The sequence below is a fragment of the Dendrobates tinctorius genome, unplaced genomic scaffold (assembly GCF_039654945.1).
Source record: "Dendrobates tinctorius isolate UK_male_01 unplaced genomic scaffold, ASM3965494v1 ptg000003l, whole genome shotgun sequence".
Lineage (NCBI taxonomy): Eukaryota > Metazoa > Chordata > Amphibia > Anura > Dendrobatidae > Dendrobates > Dendrobates tinctorius.
This window is the reverse complement of record NW_027361671.1, coordinates 32,362,587-32,379,489: the sequence shown is the minus strand read 5'-3', so window position 1 is coordinate 32,379,489 and position 16,903 is coordinate 32,362,587. Positions and strand designations below refer to the sequence as shown.

Sequence of the window (16,903 nt, the reverse complement as noted above, 5' to 3'; positions counted from 1 at the left end):
GTGTACAGTAGCATGTTATCCTATGGGATTAACATTCTGCTGTGCACATGCTGCGGATTTTTACCTGCGGAAAAGCTGCGTTTTTTCTTTCCGCAGCATGTCAATTGTTTCTGCGGATTCTGCTGCGGTTTGCCACCTATTCCATTGTCCAGGTGGCAAACCGCAGGGCAAAACTGCAGGCCAATCCGCAGGAAAAGCCGCAGGTCATTTTACCTGCGGTTCCGCAGATATGAATCCGCAGACGAATCTGCAGTGTGTGCACGTAGCCTAACTTCACAATTTTTTACTCTATGATAAAACTCTCCAGGTGAGGACAAGTACGCTGATACAAAACTTGCTTATTTTGGTGTTTGTTTTTTTTAAGTGGCTAAAAAAATGTAGAAATTAAAAAACCAACACCTTTCCTTGTTGCCTTTTACAAGACCCGAAAGACTCATTTTTTGCACCCTGAGCAGACATTTTTACTAATACCATTTTGGTTACGTCATAATGTTTTGGTCGCCTCCTATTGCATTTTATTGCAATGTTGCGGCAGCCCAAAAGAAAACATATAATTTTGGCAATTTTGATTTTTTTTTTTTAATTACGCCATTTACCAATTACATTAATTTATTTTGTATTTTGGTAGATCTGACATTTACGATCATAGTGATATCAAATCTGTGTATCTTTTTTTTTTTAATGGTTTTACTTTTAATGGGGCCAAAGCGGGTTGATTTGAACTTTTGTTGGGGTTTTTTCTTTTTATATATTTTTTTTTTTTGTGTTAATTTCTTTTACTTTATTTAATAGTCCCCTTAGGGGACTTGAAGCTGGGATCGCCTGATCAGTTGTGCCATATATAGAAGTGCATCAGCACTGCTATGTATAGGGGAAATCACAATCTCCTATGAATGTTGGCTAAACGCTGGCTTTCACAGGAGGATCGTAATGACGGGCAACGGGGTCTTCAGCAGGCACCTGACTGTCATGACAACCCATTGGCACCCTGCGATCATGTGACAGGAGCGCCAATGGGCAGGGTGAATGGCGTGCTTCCATCCAGCCCGTTAACAGCTGTGGTTGTGCCGATGGACACATGGAATTACGCTCCACCCTGCCTGCATGTGTTAATTGCCACTATTAGAGATTGACAGCAGGATTTAACAGGTTAACAACCGTAGGCTCCTCTCCGCTCCACCCGTGACTGTTAAAGCCACATGATGGCTGATTACATCAGCGGTCATGTGCCGGGAAAGATGCGCGCTTGGCGTGCGAGCTCGCATCCAAGTTAGTGAGCCAGCATATGATGTACCAGTCATATGTCGGTGTGGGTTAATGTAGCACTCCAACAATATGTTTTTATTACCTAGATTCCTTTTTTTTATCATATTGTTCGTCTTAGGGTTTTTGCACGCGATCAGTTAACGCGTCAGGTTTGACGCTGTGTACTTATACAGCGTCAAACCAGCAGCAGCCAGCTGTTACAGCATAGTTGATGAGATTTCAAGAAATCCAATGTCCACTGTGTCCACAGACACCTGCGGATCACCACGGAGACTGATATGCAGCGTGTCAGTTTCTCCTGTGGAGATGCTAGTCTCCGCCAGAGAAATTTCACCAGTAGAAGTGTATTGGACGCAGTTAATCCGCACGATTAAGTGAACACATGCGGATTCATCTGCGTATAATACATGGCAGCACTTTGAAGGCAGTGAACATGCGCTGCGTCCAACGTGCTACTAGGTCTGGATCGTGAGGCACCCGGCCTAATGCAAACTAAATTTACAATGATGCATATTGTATAGCAGATGGTACGCAACTTAATTACATTTACCCTGCCTCATGCTTGGGATAGATTTTTTTCCTGTCAGCTCTCACAAGCAGGAGGCAGGAGATGGACAATCTTGAGCTGTGTCTCAAGGGATTCACTAATGAATCTTCACACTGAACTTACAGATACAGATATGTATCAGAGGAGACCTAGATCTGTGGTTAATAATTGTGTGGACTCACCTACTATATCACTGCTTTCTTGTATAGGGCAGACATTTATACCTTCAGCTGCACAGAAGTCATACAGAAGGCTGGAATCTGATAGGTTACAATGTCATTGTGTAATTTATATGGTATCAGAGACTGCCATCCTGTATACATAGAACATTTACCAGAATGGTAGTCAGACTATCTATCACATTGCGCAGCGCCTATAGTGAGGGGTTCAAACTGTGGAGATATAATGGAGCATGGCTGAAACTTGCAATGAGAATATTGGTGGTGAGTTTTGATATATTGTCAAAACGTTGCTGCCGTGCTCTGTAAAAATTAGTAATGGATGTATAGCAGTTATCAGACTAATCTTTCAGTGCTGATTTATATATGCACGTATTTTACTACAAGCTCAACTTTTAGATAATCTATGAAGAGCTCATGTATCATGGCAATCTACGGCCCATGGGTCAGTATTACAGACCTGTAGTCTCTTAGCTGCCATTCACTGGCTAATAAAGTGTGTCTGTGCGGTGTGAATTATACACCCTGATTCAAACAGTAATAATTTAATTCTGTCTTGGTTAATGCTCAGGAACAATGGCGGGTTTGTCTCTATTTGTTTGTCCATTGCTGTATTGCATTTTATAATGTAGGCACCTATTAGAGCGCCACCATAACTCATGTATCTGCTTACCTGAATGATCCGTGCACGGTTTGATGCAATTTTATTCTGTAATAATTTGGTGAGCTATCACAAACTCCAGGGTTGAGCATGTCTCCTTTTCAGGACAAACAGAGATGGTGTGGATCGATTTTCAGGACCCCGGTCCAACAGGAAGGTCAGTATTCTGTGGCCATCTGACGAGAGACCTGCAAACTGTCTCTTATTGATAGCATCCACAGCTCTCCATTTGATTAGCCAAACTTGCACCATGTCACCATTTGTGAAGTGACACCATGTCAAAAGAATATCTGCGGGTGCAGTGAGACAGAAGGCGGCTCGTAGGGCTCTTGTTCTAAGGCTGCAGAATACTGATCTAGACTGCACAAATTCTGTTTGCAACCCTTAAGTATTACTGCAATCTAGCAACCCTGTACCACTCATTGTGCGGACATCTAAATTGTCTTCTAATATAGAAGTGTTACAATATTGGTTATGTACTATGATTAGGTGCTATACTGGTATTGATGATGTGGATATGCATTGCTGCATGTCTGAGTATTTCTTTTTTCCTTTACAACTAAGTGCTCTGTATGAAAAATGTTAGTAATTGGTTATTTCCCCGTTGGCAGTTACTGGTGGCACCACAACAATATATGCTATTGAGGCTGATGGTGATCCCAATGGTAATTTCGACAAGGAAAAGGAAGCTGGAGAGACACAGTATTTAATTAAATGGAAAGGTTGGTCCCACATCCATAATACTTGGGAAACGGAAGAAACGCTAAAGCAGCAAAATGTGAAGGGAATGAAGAAGCTGGACAATTACAAGAAAAAGGAGCAGGAAAAAAAAAGATGGTAATGGTCAAGTTCTGTAATAGTGACCTTCTAGGTTAACCCCTTTAAGCCATGGATATAGTCTTTTTTTCCTCCCCGAAAGCCATAACTTTTTTAGATTTCCTCAATATAACCTTGTGAGGGCTTGTTTTTTTGCGGGACGAGTTGTACTTTTGAATGGCACCATTAATTTTACCATAGTACGGAAACTGGAAGAAAATTCCAAGTGCGGTGAAATTGCAAATAAAGTGCAATTCCCCAATCGTTTTTGGGGTTTTTTTATTCACCATGTTCACTGTATGGTAAAACTTGCTTTGCAATATGATTCCTCAGGTCAGTACGAGTACGCAGATACCAAAAATGTACAGGTTATTTTTTGTTTATGCGATGAAAAACAATTCCGAAATTTTTATGGAACAGAAAACACTTTTGTGTTTGTCACCAACTTCAGATTTTAGTAGATTAGACATTTTACAATGGACGAAAAACGGGGGTGATTTGAAGTTTTGTATGGGTTTTTCCCTCCATATTTTCAAACTTTTATTCTCACTTTTTCCTTAGGAGACTTGAAGCAGTGATTGTCTGTGCAATACACAGCAGGGCTTCAGCACTGCTATGTGTAGCATAAATCTGGCACGTGGGTCTTCAGCCGACTCCCAGCTGTTATGACAACCCATAAGCAGCCCCCATCCATCCCCAGATTATGTGATGGAGGTGTCACTGGGCAGGATTTATGATGCACTTCTGACTGGTGCATGTTAAATTCCGCTGTCTGAGATTGACAGTGAGATTTAACTGTTTAACAGCTGTGGGTGGAGATCTGATCCACCTGAGGCTGTTAAATGCACATGACATGATTTAATCGTGTGCGGGGAAAGACGTGGGCTCAGTATCGGAGCCCGCAACAAAGTCATGGACACAATCTATGATGTAAGTATTCCTCGTATGCCGTGAAGGGGTTAAAAAGGTTTACCACTACTCGAACAACCCCTTTTGACATGTTATCCCCACATAGTATAACAAAACCATATAGTCTTCTCCTAGACTGGCACCATTTCGGCGATGTTTGCGCAATGTCTGCAGGTTGCTGATTGGTGCATCACTCGCCCTTACCCCAGACGACAGCGCCAGCGTTGCTGAAATGCCGCTGGCCCTGGTGGCAAGTATATATATTACGTGGGGGGGACTATAGTTTTTGAAAAGGGGATGAATTTTCAGGAGGACCTGCAGCAGACTGTCTGCGTCTGTCTCTAACTCATCCTCCTTCCTTTGTAGTCTTATAAGCAGCAGCTGTCATCTCCTATCTCAGTATCTTCACCAAAATCAGATTTTGCAATTTTTACCCACGAATTGAGAGTCCAAGACCAATCCAGGAGGGAAAAAATGCAAATGTCACTGATTGTTATATTACAAAGTTTCTTGTTTTCACTTGTATTAATTATTTATGGGGGAAAAATGACTGATTACGCTTAAGGCTGTGTGCACACGCTGCGGATTTTGCTGCGGTTCCGCAGCGGTTTTGGCCGCTGCGGACCCGCAGCAGTTTCTGCTGCGGTGTACAGTACCATGATTCCCTATGGGAATCAAAAACCGCAGTGCAGACGGTGCGGAATTTTCTGCGCGTATTATCTGCGGTTTTCAATCCGCAGAAGGAATTGACATGTCAATTCTTTCTGCGGATTCTCCTGCGGTTTGCCATCTCCTCTATTGAGGAGATGATAAACCGCAGGGCAAAACCGCAGAGCAATCCGCAGTTAAAACCGCAGGTCTTTTGACCTGCGGTTTCACCTGCAGATTTTACAAAATCCGCGCGGATGAATCCGCACCTAATCCGCAGCGTGTGCACACAGCCTTAAAGCGGTTCTGTTTTTTGTTTGTTTTTCAAATTCCATCTCTATGCATCTCCGCTGCTCCCGGTGTCTGTTATTGTATGTAGCGTAGCGATGACCTCAAGCTGACAGCACTGCAGCCAGTCAGTGAGCTCAGTGACTCGTGTTGTCTTATCCGGACAGAACTGCTGAGTTTGGCTAGTAGATGCAGCACTGTCATCGCGACGTCGGGCTATACCAGAAACCAGATGTGGCAGAGGAGACTCGTTGCTGGACCCAGGGAGAGATTAAAAAATCAGAGTGTTTTTAAAAACAGACTTTAGCCGGGTGAGAGTAGTTTTCTGAATCTTTCCTGCCATGAGCTGGAAGGATATTTAGAGGGCGCCTATCAAGGGGGATTAACCCCTATAATAATTCATTAGCCCGTCCTCCGCCTTCTAATAAGGTGCTCGGTGATCCCTTTATTTCACCTATTTGATGCTACAGTGTTTGTAAAAATGAAGTTTAATCACAATTTGCTGGTTCACATAGTGGTGTGATTGACAATCCCATTAATTTACTTGTACTCTTAGTAAGGTTATGACTTTTGGTCCTTACCTCAATTGCCTTTAATATTGTTTTCAGAGTCCTAAGAAGTAGATTAAACTGTTGTCCTTTACATTTTGCAGGTTGAAAGCTGCTTCTCCAGAGGATATAGAGTATTATAACTGTCAGCAGGAACTTACTGATGACCTCCATAAACAGTATCAAATTGTGGAAAGAATCATTGGTGAGTCCGGTGACTCTAGGCCTTATATTGTGCTTTTGGCATTTATTTTTCTGTTATACGTATGGTGAACCAAGTGGGTGAAGTCATTACTGTATGCAAATAAACACTCAGCATGCGGTGCACATGTAGTCTTCATCAGATGTATACAACTAAATACGTATACAATGAAATGTGTCATATACAGACGTGAAGGAATTGTGATCCCCTAATGTGATGAGAACCTTCGGCAACTTTGAGTGCATTTTTCCTCTATTGCCCCATACCTGAGGCTTGCTTACCTATATATTCTACCGGGGGCCTGTACCTACTTCATGCTGCCAGTAGTGGGCAGCAGTAATGTGATCACCACTTCCCTTAAATGAAAGTTGGGCTATCTTCACATTCATATTCAAGGCTCTGTTTTCAACTTCATTTGCAATTCATCAGATTTAATGGCAAGGAAAGCTCAGCCATGCATTCGCGTTCCTTTTTGCCGTCATATCGAAACCTACAATGCTCCCGATGGAAAGTCCTTCCGACAAACAAGCTGCCACCATGGCAGGCATGAGCTGGGTTGTGATGCAGAAGATTGCCTGTGTTGAGTGTGTTCTGTATCAGTCTTTCAAGCAAATGTTGGTGAATGGTGTAAATGTCTTTTCAGAGCTTAATTTTTCCTCATTGTAAAGTGCTGTGGAATATGCTGGAGTGCTTTAAAGTGTAATAGTAAAAGTATGTTTACCCTTTGTGAGCTTCAGTGATCAGTGCTTTCTTTGTTCTTCTACAGCTATAAAATGTGTAGATGTTTTGAGCTCATAGTACTTTTTTTTTTTTTTTTTTCTTCCAGCTCATTCCAATCAGAAATCTGCAGCAGGCTACCCAGATTATTTTTGCAAGTGGCAGGGGCTTCCATATTCAGAGTGCAGTTGGGAAGATGGTGCACTGATTGCGAAAAAATTTCAGGCACACATCGATGAATACTTCAGTAGAAATCAGTCCAAAACCATTCCTTTTAAGGAATGCAAGGTAAGTGTTAATAGACGCGACCTCTGTGCCTTTATCAATGTGTCAGAGCTTGTTTAGTGTAAAAAAGTTTCTCTGAGAACAAATGGCTATAAAGCTGCTTTCTTCCAAAGACAGTGCCACATCTGTACACAGGTCGTATGTGGTATTGCAGCTCTGCCTCATTCACGTCAATGGAGTTGAGCTGCAATACTGGACGCTACAAATAGAAATTAGCTGCTCTGCTTTTAGATGAAACCAGCCATGGTTTAATCATTCCGAACAACCCCTTTACTAAAGAAACGAGACTTGGCTAACTTTGTCCATTGCAGAAATATCTGAGAAGCAGATTCTTGTTGAAACAGGCTGCCTCCAAATGGGATAGCTGTTTGTTTTTTTTTAAAGCTGACCATACACATAAGCTTAGCTTCAGCCAAAGGGCGACAGATCAACAGTACCATTAACTCGCTAGGCAAAACCAGCAGGTCTACTTTAACCACCTGACAGAGAGAAATGCAGAATAAGGCATGAAGTGATCGACCAATATGGATGATTAGTGCCATGTTCTTGGAGTTTAAACAGGCAAGAAAAACTGTAATGTAACTTATCACATTTTTAGCAAACTAAAATCCACGCCAGCCTTCACAAATGGTCGTTTGCAAATAATCTGCTATGGTACCTCCTTAAATATGCAAAGACCACCTTTATTTCTTACTCCAAAGTATCAAAGTATTTATGATTTGTTGTCAGGTTTGCATCTCACCTGAGAACCCAGAGAAAGCAATTAAAGCGCGGCTTATTTTTTTATAAAACTACACCAGATGTGGAACGTTATCTGAAAGAGAAGAACCTCTCTAATTGCAAATCCATGTTACAGCACCAAAGCATACCTGTAACAGTAGGCTGTACCGGTGGGAAGTATATATTCCAAGTGTATTTGCGCAGTATTTCTTTTACATTTTTAGGCATAAGTAGCATTAGTGTGTATGTATTTACATTGGTCACCAATGCTATGTGCTACATGCTGGATTATTTGAACAGGTGTAATATTTGTCACAGGTTTTAAAACTAAGGCCGAGGTTCGTGGCTCTGAAGAAGCAGCCACCCTACATTGGAAGGACTGATACACTGGAGCTACGAGACTATCAGTTAAATGGCCTAAACTGGCTGGCACACTCATGGTGCAAGTAAGTGCTGCTTTATTCTCTCTTCTTGTTGTTTACATTTATTTCTTGCATGCAAATTATATTACCGCTACTTTAAAGGGATTGTGCAATAAGTCATTTATTAGGCCATCACAGGCTAGGTGACAAATCTGTGATCAGCAGGAACCAGTGGCTTACTGCTAATAGCAGCACTCTTATAAGGTCTGAAACCCGGTGCTGAATGACCCTGTGCTCCCCCTCCGAGTCACAACTTCAAAGGCATCTGCAGCCCGCGGATCCAAATATAGTTTAACCGGATGGTGGAACAGGTAGCCGTCTGCTCTCTGCGCCATCATTCAGTCTTGATCTAAGTCTTAGTTCAGCAGGTGCGATGATGTCACTAGATTGCGCTTGCTGCACATATCGGCGGGTGGCTCTGGAGTCAGTAAGGCCAACCTCTGACTCCAACTCCTCAATTTCCCTGACTCCCAACTCCTCTGAATCCACAGCACTGCCTCACTACTGATCATGTGCATAAAGTGCAGCAAAGATACATCTCTACTAAATCATAACAGACATTTCATAACTTACCCAAATTCTTATGAAAAACTTTACAGCACCTCCTGCATTGAACTACTGTACCCAATTTATAATATATTTTTGGAGCTGGTCCACTTTATACTGACTAAGACTCCACCAAAATGGGCAAAGGCTCGAACTTAGACTCCACAGTCCTGCATACATGAGCCAGGCTAGATAGAGAAGTATTTTTCTTTTCCAATAATCGTGGGGACATCATACTGTTGATGGGGGAGGGGACATTGTGTGTGGGTTTATGTACTGTGGAGTCATTATACTCTGGGGTGCCTCAGAATGTGTGTCCGAGCTATGGGAACATCATACTATGTGCAGGGCACTTTAGGGGTATGATACGGTGTTGGGTGGCTGTGAAGGGCATTATAATGTGTTGTGGAACTGTAGGGGGATTATTCCTTGCATATGGACCATTTTGGAAAGTAACATACCCCTTTCATGCCCTTTAGAGTATCGTAGTGGGAGAGAATACTAAAGTGCTTCAGTAGTGGAACAATTGTTGTAAGTGCTTCAGTACATGTCCAGGGGAGGTTGTGAGGTATGCCTTTCTGAGATTACCACTATGCTATGCAACATAACTCCACTAAAAATATATTTATTTTTTGGAGGGAGTGGGGTACTTGTATTGGAGCACAGGTGTAAAGGGATACAATTAGGACCTTTGGTTTGGGGCCCCATGATTTCTATGTACACTCCTGGTGAGCACTGGACTGTTCTTCCCCCTATTAACCCTTGCCGATATGTGATAAATGTACGTTGTTGGAAGAACCCATTATGACCAGGTTTACTCTTGGTGCAGTTTGATGTTACATGTCAGTTTGCTTTTGCCTATGTGTTGACGCACATTAACCATTAAAATGTATTGTAGCTGCAATTGTGCATCTCCTGGGCGGCAGAAATAACTGAAATTGTGTATTTTTCTACAGAGGAAACAGTTGCATCTTGGCAGATGAAATGGGATTGGGAAAAACCATTCAAACTATCTCTTTCTTAAATTATTTGTTCCATGAACATCAGCTTTATGGGCCATTTTTGATTGTTGTTCCCCTTTCTACTTTAACCTCCTGGCAAAGAGAAATCCAGAATTGGGCGCCATTAATGAACGCTGTGGTGTACTTGGGGGACATTAATAGTAGAAATGTGGTAAGTTGAACATGAAGTTATATTGGTATTAGTTTTATTTGTATTGAAGATTTTTCACAAGAAAAATTGTTTAACGTGGGCAGCTTTTGCTTGAGGCTGTGTGCACACGATGTATTTTACCGCGCAGAAACGCTGCGGATCCGCAAAGTGATTTACAGTACAATGTAAATCAATTAAAAAAAAACAAAAAAAAAACGCTGTGCAGACACTGGATTTTGTGCGGTACAAAAAATGCAGCATGTCAGTTCTTTTGTGCGGTTTTCCACCTGCTCCAGTCTCCAAATCCGCAGGGGGAAAACCGCACAAAAACAGGAAAAAATCCGCAGGAAAAATGCAGGTCATTTGAAAAAATCCGCAGGAGGAAAATCCACGTGTGCACTCAGCCTAATTTGTTTCCAGAGCTAACTGAAAAAAATGTTAGTATTACAACATCCAGTGAAGGCTGCAGTACCTGGCATAAAGAAAAGAAAAGGGACCCTTTTTGCTAATTCTCGACAAGTCTCACTGGGGTCATTACTGAATCTCAAAATTGATCATCTATCCATAGGATAGAAACATCTGTCTATATTAGATTTGCATGCTTTGTTTCTCTATGTCCCCACTGTTCAGCTAGTCAAAAAGGTCTTCAGTGGGACCATTCTGCACAACCACCTCTACGAAGTACGCGGGCGTCAACATAGCAAAGTGACGTTGATTACCGTCACAACAGCCCTTTCTCGTTCGCCTTATTGGGGGTGTATGCTGCTGCCACTAGGAGGCTGACACTATGCATAAAAAAGGTTAGCTCCTCCTCCGCAGTGTACACCCCACCGACCGGCAGGAAATTCCTCAGTTTAGCTTAGTGTCAGTAGGAGGTGGACACGGGTCTTTCATTAGACCCATATCTACCTCGATGTGCGTCGTTCCTTTTCAGGTTTCAGGAGGGATACAGTGTGAACAGTCACAACTGTACTCCCACAAAGAGGCTATGAGTACGGCCTGTACTGCCACCCCGTATCCTCTTAGTTCTCCGGGCGGACCACAGGCTCAGCACAGGTGACGTGCCAGCAAAACCGGGTGGTCCTTGCCCCCCGCCTCCCACCCACTCGCCCACCAGAGCCTGTCTGTTGGACGAGGCGCGAATACGTAGAAGATGAGCAGACAGCGTGGGATACAGAAGGTACCTTTATTGGAGCACCGGAACATGAAGCCACAAAATGACCTGGCAGTAGCGCCGCAGATTCTCGCCTGCTCGCGCCTTCCGACGGTCGCCGCATCCCTTTTGGCCGCGGCGGCAGTGCGGGCCTTCTTCACCCCACCGCCGGTATTCTTGTGAGGGTTGCGTCTAGGAGCAGGGCTATGGCGGCGTCTCCTTTAGGGGCGGACGCGGCTGCGCCGCAGTTCTTCCGCGCCGCCCCGTGCTGACAGGCGGCTGCCGTTTCAAATTTAGTCCCCGGCTTCAGTTTGGGCCTTCGCGCCCGTCACGGCCACGCCCCCCCTACGTTCATTATTATCGGCCGGCTGCGCTCCCGCCCGTTCCTAAGCCCTCCCACCGCCTCTCTAGTCTTGTGGCTGGGAAGGGGGAGGAGGCGGTTCTTCCCTCTGGTGCAGGCGGCTAGCTCCGCCTTTCTTCTTACATCGAGACCGCGTTTTTTTTTTATTCCTCACATCAGGCTGCCGCCATCTTTGCAGCCTGACAGCCGGAGACTAAAGCAGATGCCATCTTTCGGGGACACCGGACCGTGAGTAGTTCTGCAACTGTAGACTGACGCGCTACTCTGCCTTTCTGTCCCCCAACCTTCCAGCATTTCCGCAGGTTTTCTTCTTTTCTTCCTTCACCATGTCTAATTCTAAGTCTGAACGTGGCCGTCCGCCAGCCCCCACGGCAACCCTAGTCCGGTTTTTCGATGCTCCTCTTGCAATCGCAATTTCCCCTCTGCCTGGACTTCAGCAATCCCGTTCAGCATGATGCCGTCCAGGAGCCATCTACTGCGCCACGTGAAATCGAACCCCCCGTTCCTGGCTGGGCCTCGTCTCTTTCACAATCTGTGGCAGACCTCACCAGGGTGTCTCAGTCCCTAGTGGCCGTTCTTGATAAGTTGCCCCTGGACACTTCTGCAGGGTCCAGCAGGTCGCAAGACGTTCCATCTGAGCCAGCTAGCAGAAGCCGCAAAAGGCCCAGGCAGGATCCCCGGCCGGAATTCTCTCCTGGCCTCTCATCTGCACCTAGTCCTTCCCAGCAGTCGCCCTCCCGTGCCTCCTCACCCGAGTCAGGTGAAGCGTTCTCGGATATGTCGTCTGAAGGGATTTTAGACCTGGATTCTGACCAGGACACGGACATGAAGGTTACAGTACAGAACCTCATTGCTGCGATTAACCACACCTTCGAAATATCTGACTCCCCTGCGAAATCCTCAGATCAGGAGGTTTCGTTCAGACGGGCAGAAACACCACCCAGGGTATTCGCTTTCCACTCTGAGTTTGGCAAGATCCTTGCCAGGGAAAGAGGAAATTTGTCCAGGCGATTTCAAAGAGGGAAGCGCCTCGGGGTGCTGTATCCGTTTGCTAAAGAGCTCACTGACAACTGGTCTGATTCCCCGTCGGTGGACGCACCCGTATCCAGACTTTCTAATAACACGGTTCTCCCGCTTTCAAGTGTAGCGTCTCTAAAGGATTCTAATGATAGAATTATAGAATCCTTGGTAAAGTCAGCATTCGAAGCGGCTGCAGCGGCGCTATGTCCAGTCTTTTCCTCATCTTGGGTGGCAAAGGCCATAGCCACTTGGGCAGAGAATCTCCGTAAGGGCATCCTAGATAAGGACCAACCAGAGCAATTGGCTGATCTGGCCAACCAGATTTCCCATGCAGGGGATTATCTGCTTTCTGCTTCCTTGGATGCCGCGTCTTGCGCTGTTCAGGCGTCAAACAACGTTTTGGCAATCCGACGGACCCCCGCCAAGGCGTCCGTTTCGGCCCTTTCGGCTTACCGTTGCTTCAATACGGCAGAGAACTTCTCTAACCAACAAAGACCACAGGCACGCCAGGATAGAAAGACGGTGTCCTTCAGAGCCACTCCCTCCTAGCGATCTCACTCCTCCCAGGGCAGACCCTCCAGATCTGGACGGTTCACGTCAGCATGACTATCAACGAACTCCCGAGGATCCCTTCCCAATTGGGAGGTCGACTCCGTTTCTTCAGGGACATCTGGCTGGCCTCAGTAGAGGACGCTTGGGTCAGGGAGGTTGTATCTTCAGGGTACAAGATAGAGTTCATTTCTCGTCCACGGGATCGCTTCTTCGAGTCCCGTCCTCCAAAAGATCCAGCCTTAGTTCCGGGGTTCTTTGCATCCATCGCCTCTCTCCTCAGTTCCGGGGTGATTGTGCCCGTTCCCGAATCAGAACGTTTCACAGGGTTTTATTCAAACCGGTTCGTGGTGCCGAAAAAAGGCAGGACAGTTCGCCTCATCTTGGACCTCAAGTTACTCAACAGTCCGACTGCGTCATTTCCGAATGGAGGTCTCGTTCTTTTTCCGTACCTCGACGACATTCTGATCAAAGCTCCATCCTTTCATCAAGCTCGCCAAAGTCTTACCATTGTCCTAGACACCGTGCCCAATTTCGAGTGGCTCATCAACAAAAAGAAGTCCTGTCTTGTCCCGACACAACGTCTTGTTTTTCTGGGTCTATGGTTCGACACTCGTCGATCGAGGGTTTTTCTCCCTCAAGAGAAAATTGGCTCCCTGCAACGGGATGTACGATCGCGGCAGATCATGAGACTTCCATCTCTCCGGACGACCATGAAAGTCCTGGGAAAGATGGTGGCGGCAACAGAGGCAGTTCCCTTTGCCCAATTTCACTCCAGACCTCTCCAACTCGCCATCCTATCCCGGTGGAACAGGTCTGTCCTTTCCCTGGATCGCCTATTTCGTCTTGCAAACCGTGTCAAGCAGTCCCCTCAATTGGTGGCTGACGTCTCCTCTCATCTCCCTAGGACCGTCATTCCTCCCCATACACTGGCAGATTGTGACAACGGAGGCCAGCCTCCTCGGCCGGGGGGGCAGTGTTCCGCAATCACACTGTTCAGGGTCGTTGGTCAACTCAGGAGTCAGCCCTGCCAATCAGCGTCCTCGAGATACGAGCGATTTATCTGTCTGTCGTTCACTTGGAGAGACTTCTCCGGGGACTGCCTACCCGGATTCAGACACACAATGCCACGGCTGTGGCATATGTCACACGCCAGGGAGGGACACGGAGTGTCTCAGCCCTGGCAGAAATGTCCAAGATTCTTCATTGGGCGGAGGTTTCAGTCCCGCGGTGCACATTCCCGGCGTGGACAATTGGGCCGCCGATTTTCTCAGCCGCGAGGGTCTTGCGGTGGGAGAGTGGTCCCTACATCCGGAAGTATTTCTTCAGCTTTGCCATCGTTGGGGAACCCCGGACGTAGATCTGCTAGCTTCTCGCCTCAACAGGAAAGTCCCACAGTTTGTATCCAGGGCTCGAGATCCTCTCGCGGTGGGCGCTGATGCTCTGGCCATTCCTTGGTCGCAGTTCGAGCTCCCCTACCGGTTTCCTCCCTTGCCTCTTCTTCCCAGGCTGCTGAAGAAAATCAAGGCGGAAGGAATTCCAGTCATCCTCTTCGCCCGAATTGGCTCAGAAGGGATTGGTTCGCGGACATCGTCAACCTTCTCGCGGACGCCCCCTGGAAGCTTCCAGACAGAGCAGATCTGCTGTCTCAAGGTCCGATTTGCCACCCCAATTCTTGGCCGCTCAATTTAACGGCGTGGTTGTTGAGACCGAGGTTTTGGAACGATCAGGATTTTCCGATCGAGTTATTCATACCATGATCCGAGCCAGCAAGCCATCGTCTTCCAAAATTTATTGCCGTACTTGGAAGGCCTATTTCACTTGGTGCGAGACCAATGACTTTCCGCCCATGTGATTTTCGCTCTCTTCTGTCCTGGTGTTCCTTCAAGCGGGGCTGGATGCGGGTCTTGCCCTCAGCTCTTTAAAGGGTCAAGTGTCGGCGCTGTCCATTTTATTTCGGAAGACGTTGGCATACCGTCCTCAGGTTAAAACCTTCCTTCAAGGTGTGGCTCACACGGCTCCTCTGTACCGAGCGCCCGTAGATCCATGGGATCTTAATCTGGTTCTCGAGGTTCTGCAAGGTCCTCCCTTTGAACCTGTCAGGGATGTTTCCCTTTCTTTCATTTCGTGGAAAGTAGCCTTTCTGGTAGCCATCACCTCCATCCGGCGCGTGTCGGAATTGGCGGCCCTCTCTTGCCGCTCTCCTTTTTTGGTACTCCACCAGGACAAGGTAGTTCTGCGGCCTCCGCCCTCTTTCCTTCCTAAGGTGGTGTCCACTTTCCACCTGAATGAGGACATTGTTTTCCCGTCCTTTTGTCCGGGTCCAGCTCACCCTCGGGAGCGGTCCTTGAACAAGCTGGACTTGGTCAGGGCGATGAAGGTCTACCTAACTAGGACGACTTCTTTGCGGAAGACAGATTCTCTCTTCACCATTCCAGATGGGGCGCGGAAAGGTCACCCGGCCTCCAAAGCTACTATTGCTCGCTGGATCAGATCGGCAATTTTGGAGGCCTACCGGGTTAAACATCGAGTGGCCCCTCCGGGGATTAGAGCGCACTCTACCTGGGCAGTGGGTGCCTCCTGGGCGGTACGTCACAGAGCTTCCGCGCTGCAGCTTTGCAGAGCTGCAACCTGGTCATCGGTTCACACGTTTGTGAAATTCTACAAGGTCCACACCTACGCTTCGGCGGATGCCAGCCTAGGTAGAAGGATCCTGCAGGCTGCGGTAGTGAGTCCGCTGGCCTGATGGAAGTTTGTTTTTCCCACCCCAGGGACTGCTTTGGGACGTCCCATGGTCTCTGTGTCCCCCAATAAGGCGAACGAGAAAACAGGATTTTTTGGGTTGCTTACCGTAAAATCTGTTTCTCGGAGCCTTCATTGGGGGACACAGCACCCTCCCATGTTCTACAACTCCTGTTATTATATTGGTTGGTTGTTTACAGTTGAGTTGTCTGTTCTGTTTTCAATCTATTCCGTAACTTCTCCTACTGCTTTCTCACTAACTGAGGAATTTCCTGCCGGTCGGTGGGGTGTACACTGCAGAGGAGGAGCTAACTTTTTTATGCATAGTGTCAGCAGCATACACCCATGGTCTCTGTGTCTCCCAATGAAGGCTCCGAGAAACAGATTTTACGGTAAGCAACCCAAAAAATCCTGTTTTTAGGCATTTAGTGGGGATTGCAGAGTGTGATCCCCCCACCTATCAGCACTTTTTCTTTTTATTGATGCAGAGTCTACTTTCCAACAGCTATACAGGGTTTTGCAGCTTTGATCTGCACAGTGGATTTGCTGTGTACTAGTGGGCAAACCTCTATAAGATTGTCCTTTCTGCTCTGATTCATGTTGCCTAAACCAGATTTCTTTGCTTCAGATCCGGACACATGAGTGGATGCACCTGCAGACAAAGCGATTGAAGTTCAATGTTGTATTAACCACATATGAAATTTTACTTAAGGACAAAGTAAGTTTATTAATATTCTATCAAAAGTTATACTTTTTTTTTTTTTTTTTTTGTGGCACAACCAAGTGATCTAAGTGTTAAATCATGCATTTGAAAATTGCTAAGGATAGTCTTGCATTGTTTTACTTTGTCCCAATGAAGCAAATTATGGGATTATTACAATATTAGGGTACAAATGTAGGGCTCGTCATTTTCAGTGTACATTATTCAGTATTGTGTGAACAGATGGCTGAGCCATTTTAGCCTAAATATAACAATGGTAATAGAGTAACCGTATTTGTTCTGATATTGGGGCCATTTATCTGTTTTCAAAGAATAGCTGGGACTTTTTATTAGCATGTTAGTTGGCAGATCATCGCCATCTGTCCGAGCTTATGTCACCATATTGGATGTTTCACTTTTGATGTTATCTTACCGGCTGCCTGTATACGTGACCAAAAATGCGAACACCTCA

General features: G+C 45.9%; 1 protein-coding gene across 3 annotated transcripts in view; it reads left to right on the top strand.

The window, feature by feature from the left end:
* Nucleotides 1–16,903, top strand: part of CHD1 (chromodomain helicase DNA binding protein 1) — a 110,679-nt gene that overhangs the window by 29,306 nt on the left and 64,470 nt on the right. For all 3 annotated transcript variants that reach the window (XM_073544779.1, XM_073544699.1, XM_073544862.1), the window contains 6 exons: nucleotides 3,265–3,490; nucleotides 5,967–6,067; nucleotides 6,891–7,069; nucleotides 8,105–8,232; nucleotides 9,711–9,927; nucleotides 16,360–16,449. In XM_073544779.1, the coding sequence (XP_073400880.1) occupies nucleotides 3,265–3,490; nucleotides 5,967–6,067; nucleotides 6,891–7,069; nucleotides 8,105–8,232; nucleotides 9,711–9,927; nucleotides 16,360–16,449 (941 nt within the window). The remainder of the gene's footprint in view (nucleotides 1–3,264; nucleotides 3,491–5,966; nucleotides 6,068–6,890; nucleotides 7,070–8,104; nucleotides 8,233–9,710; nucleotides 9,928–16,359; nucleotides 16,450–16,903) is intronic.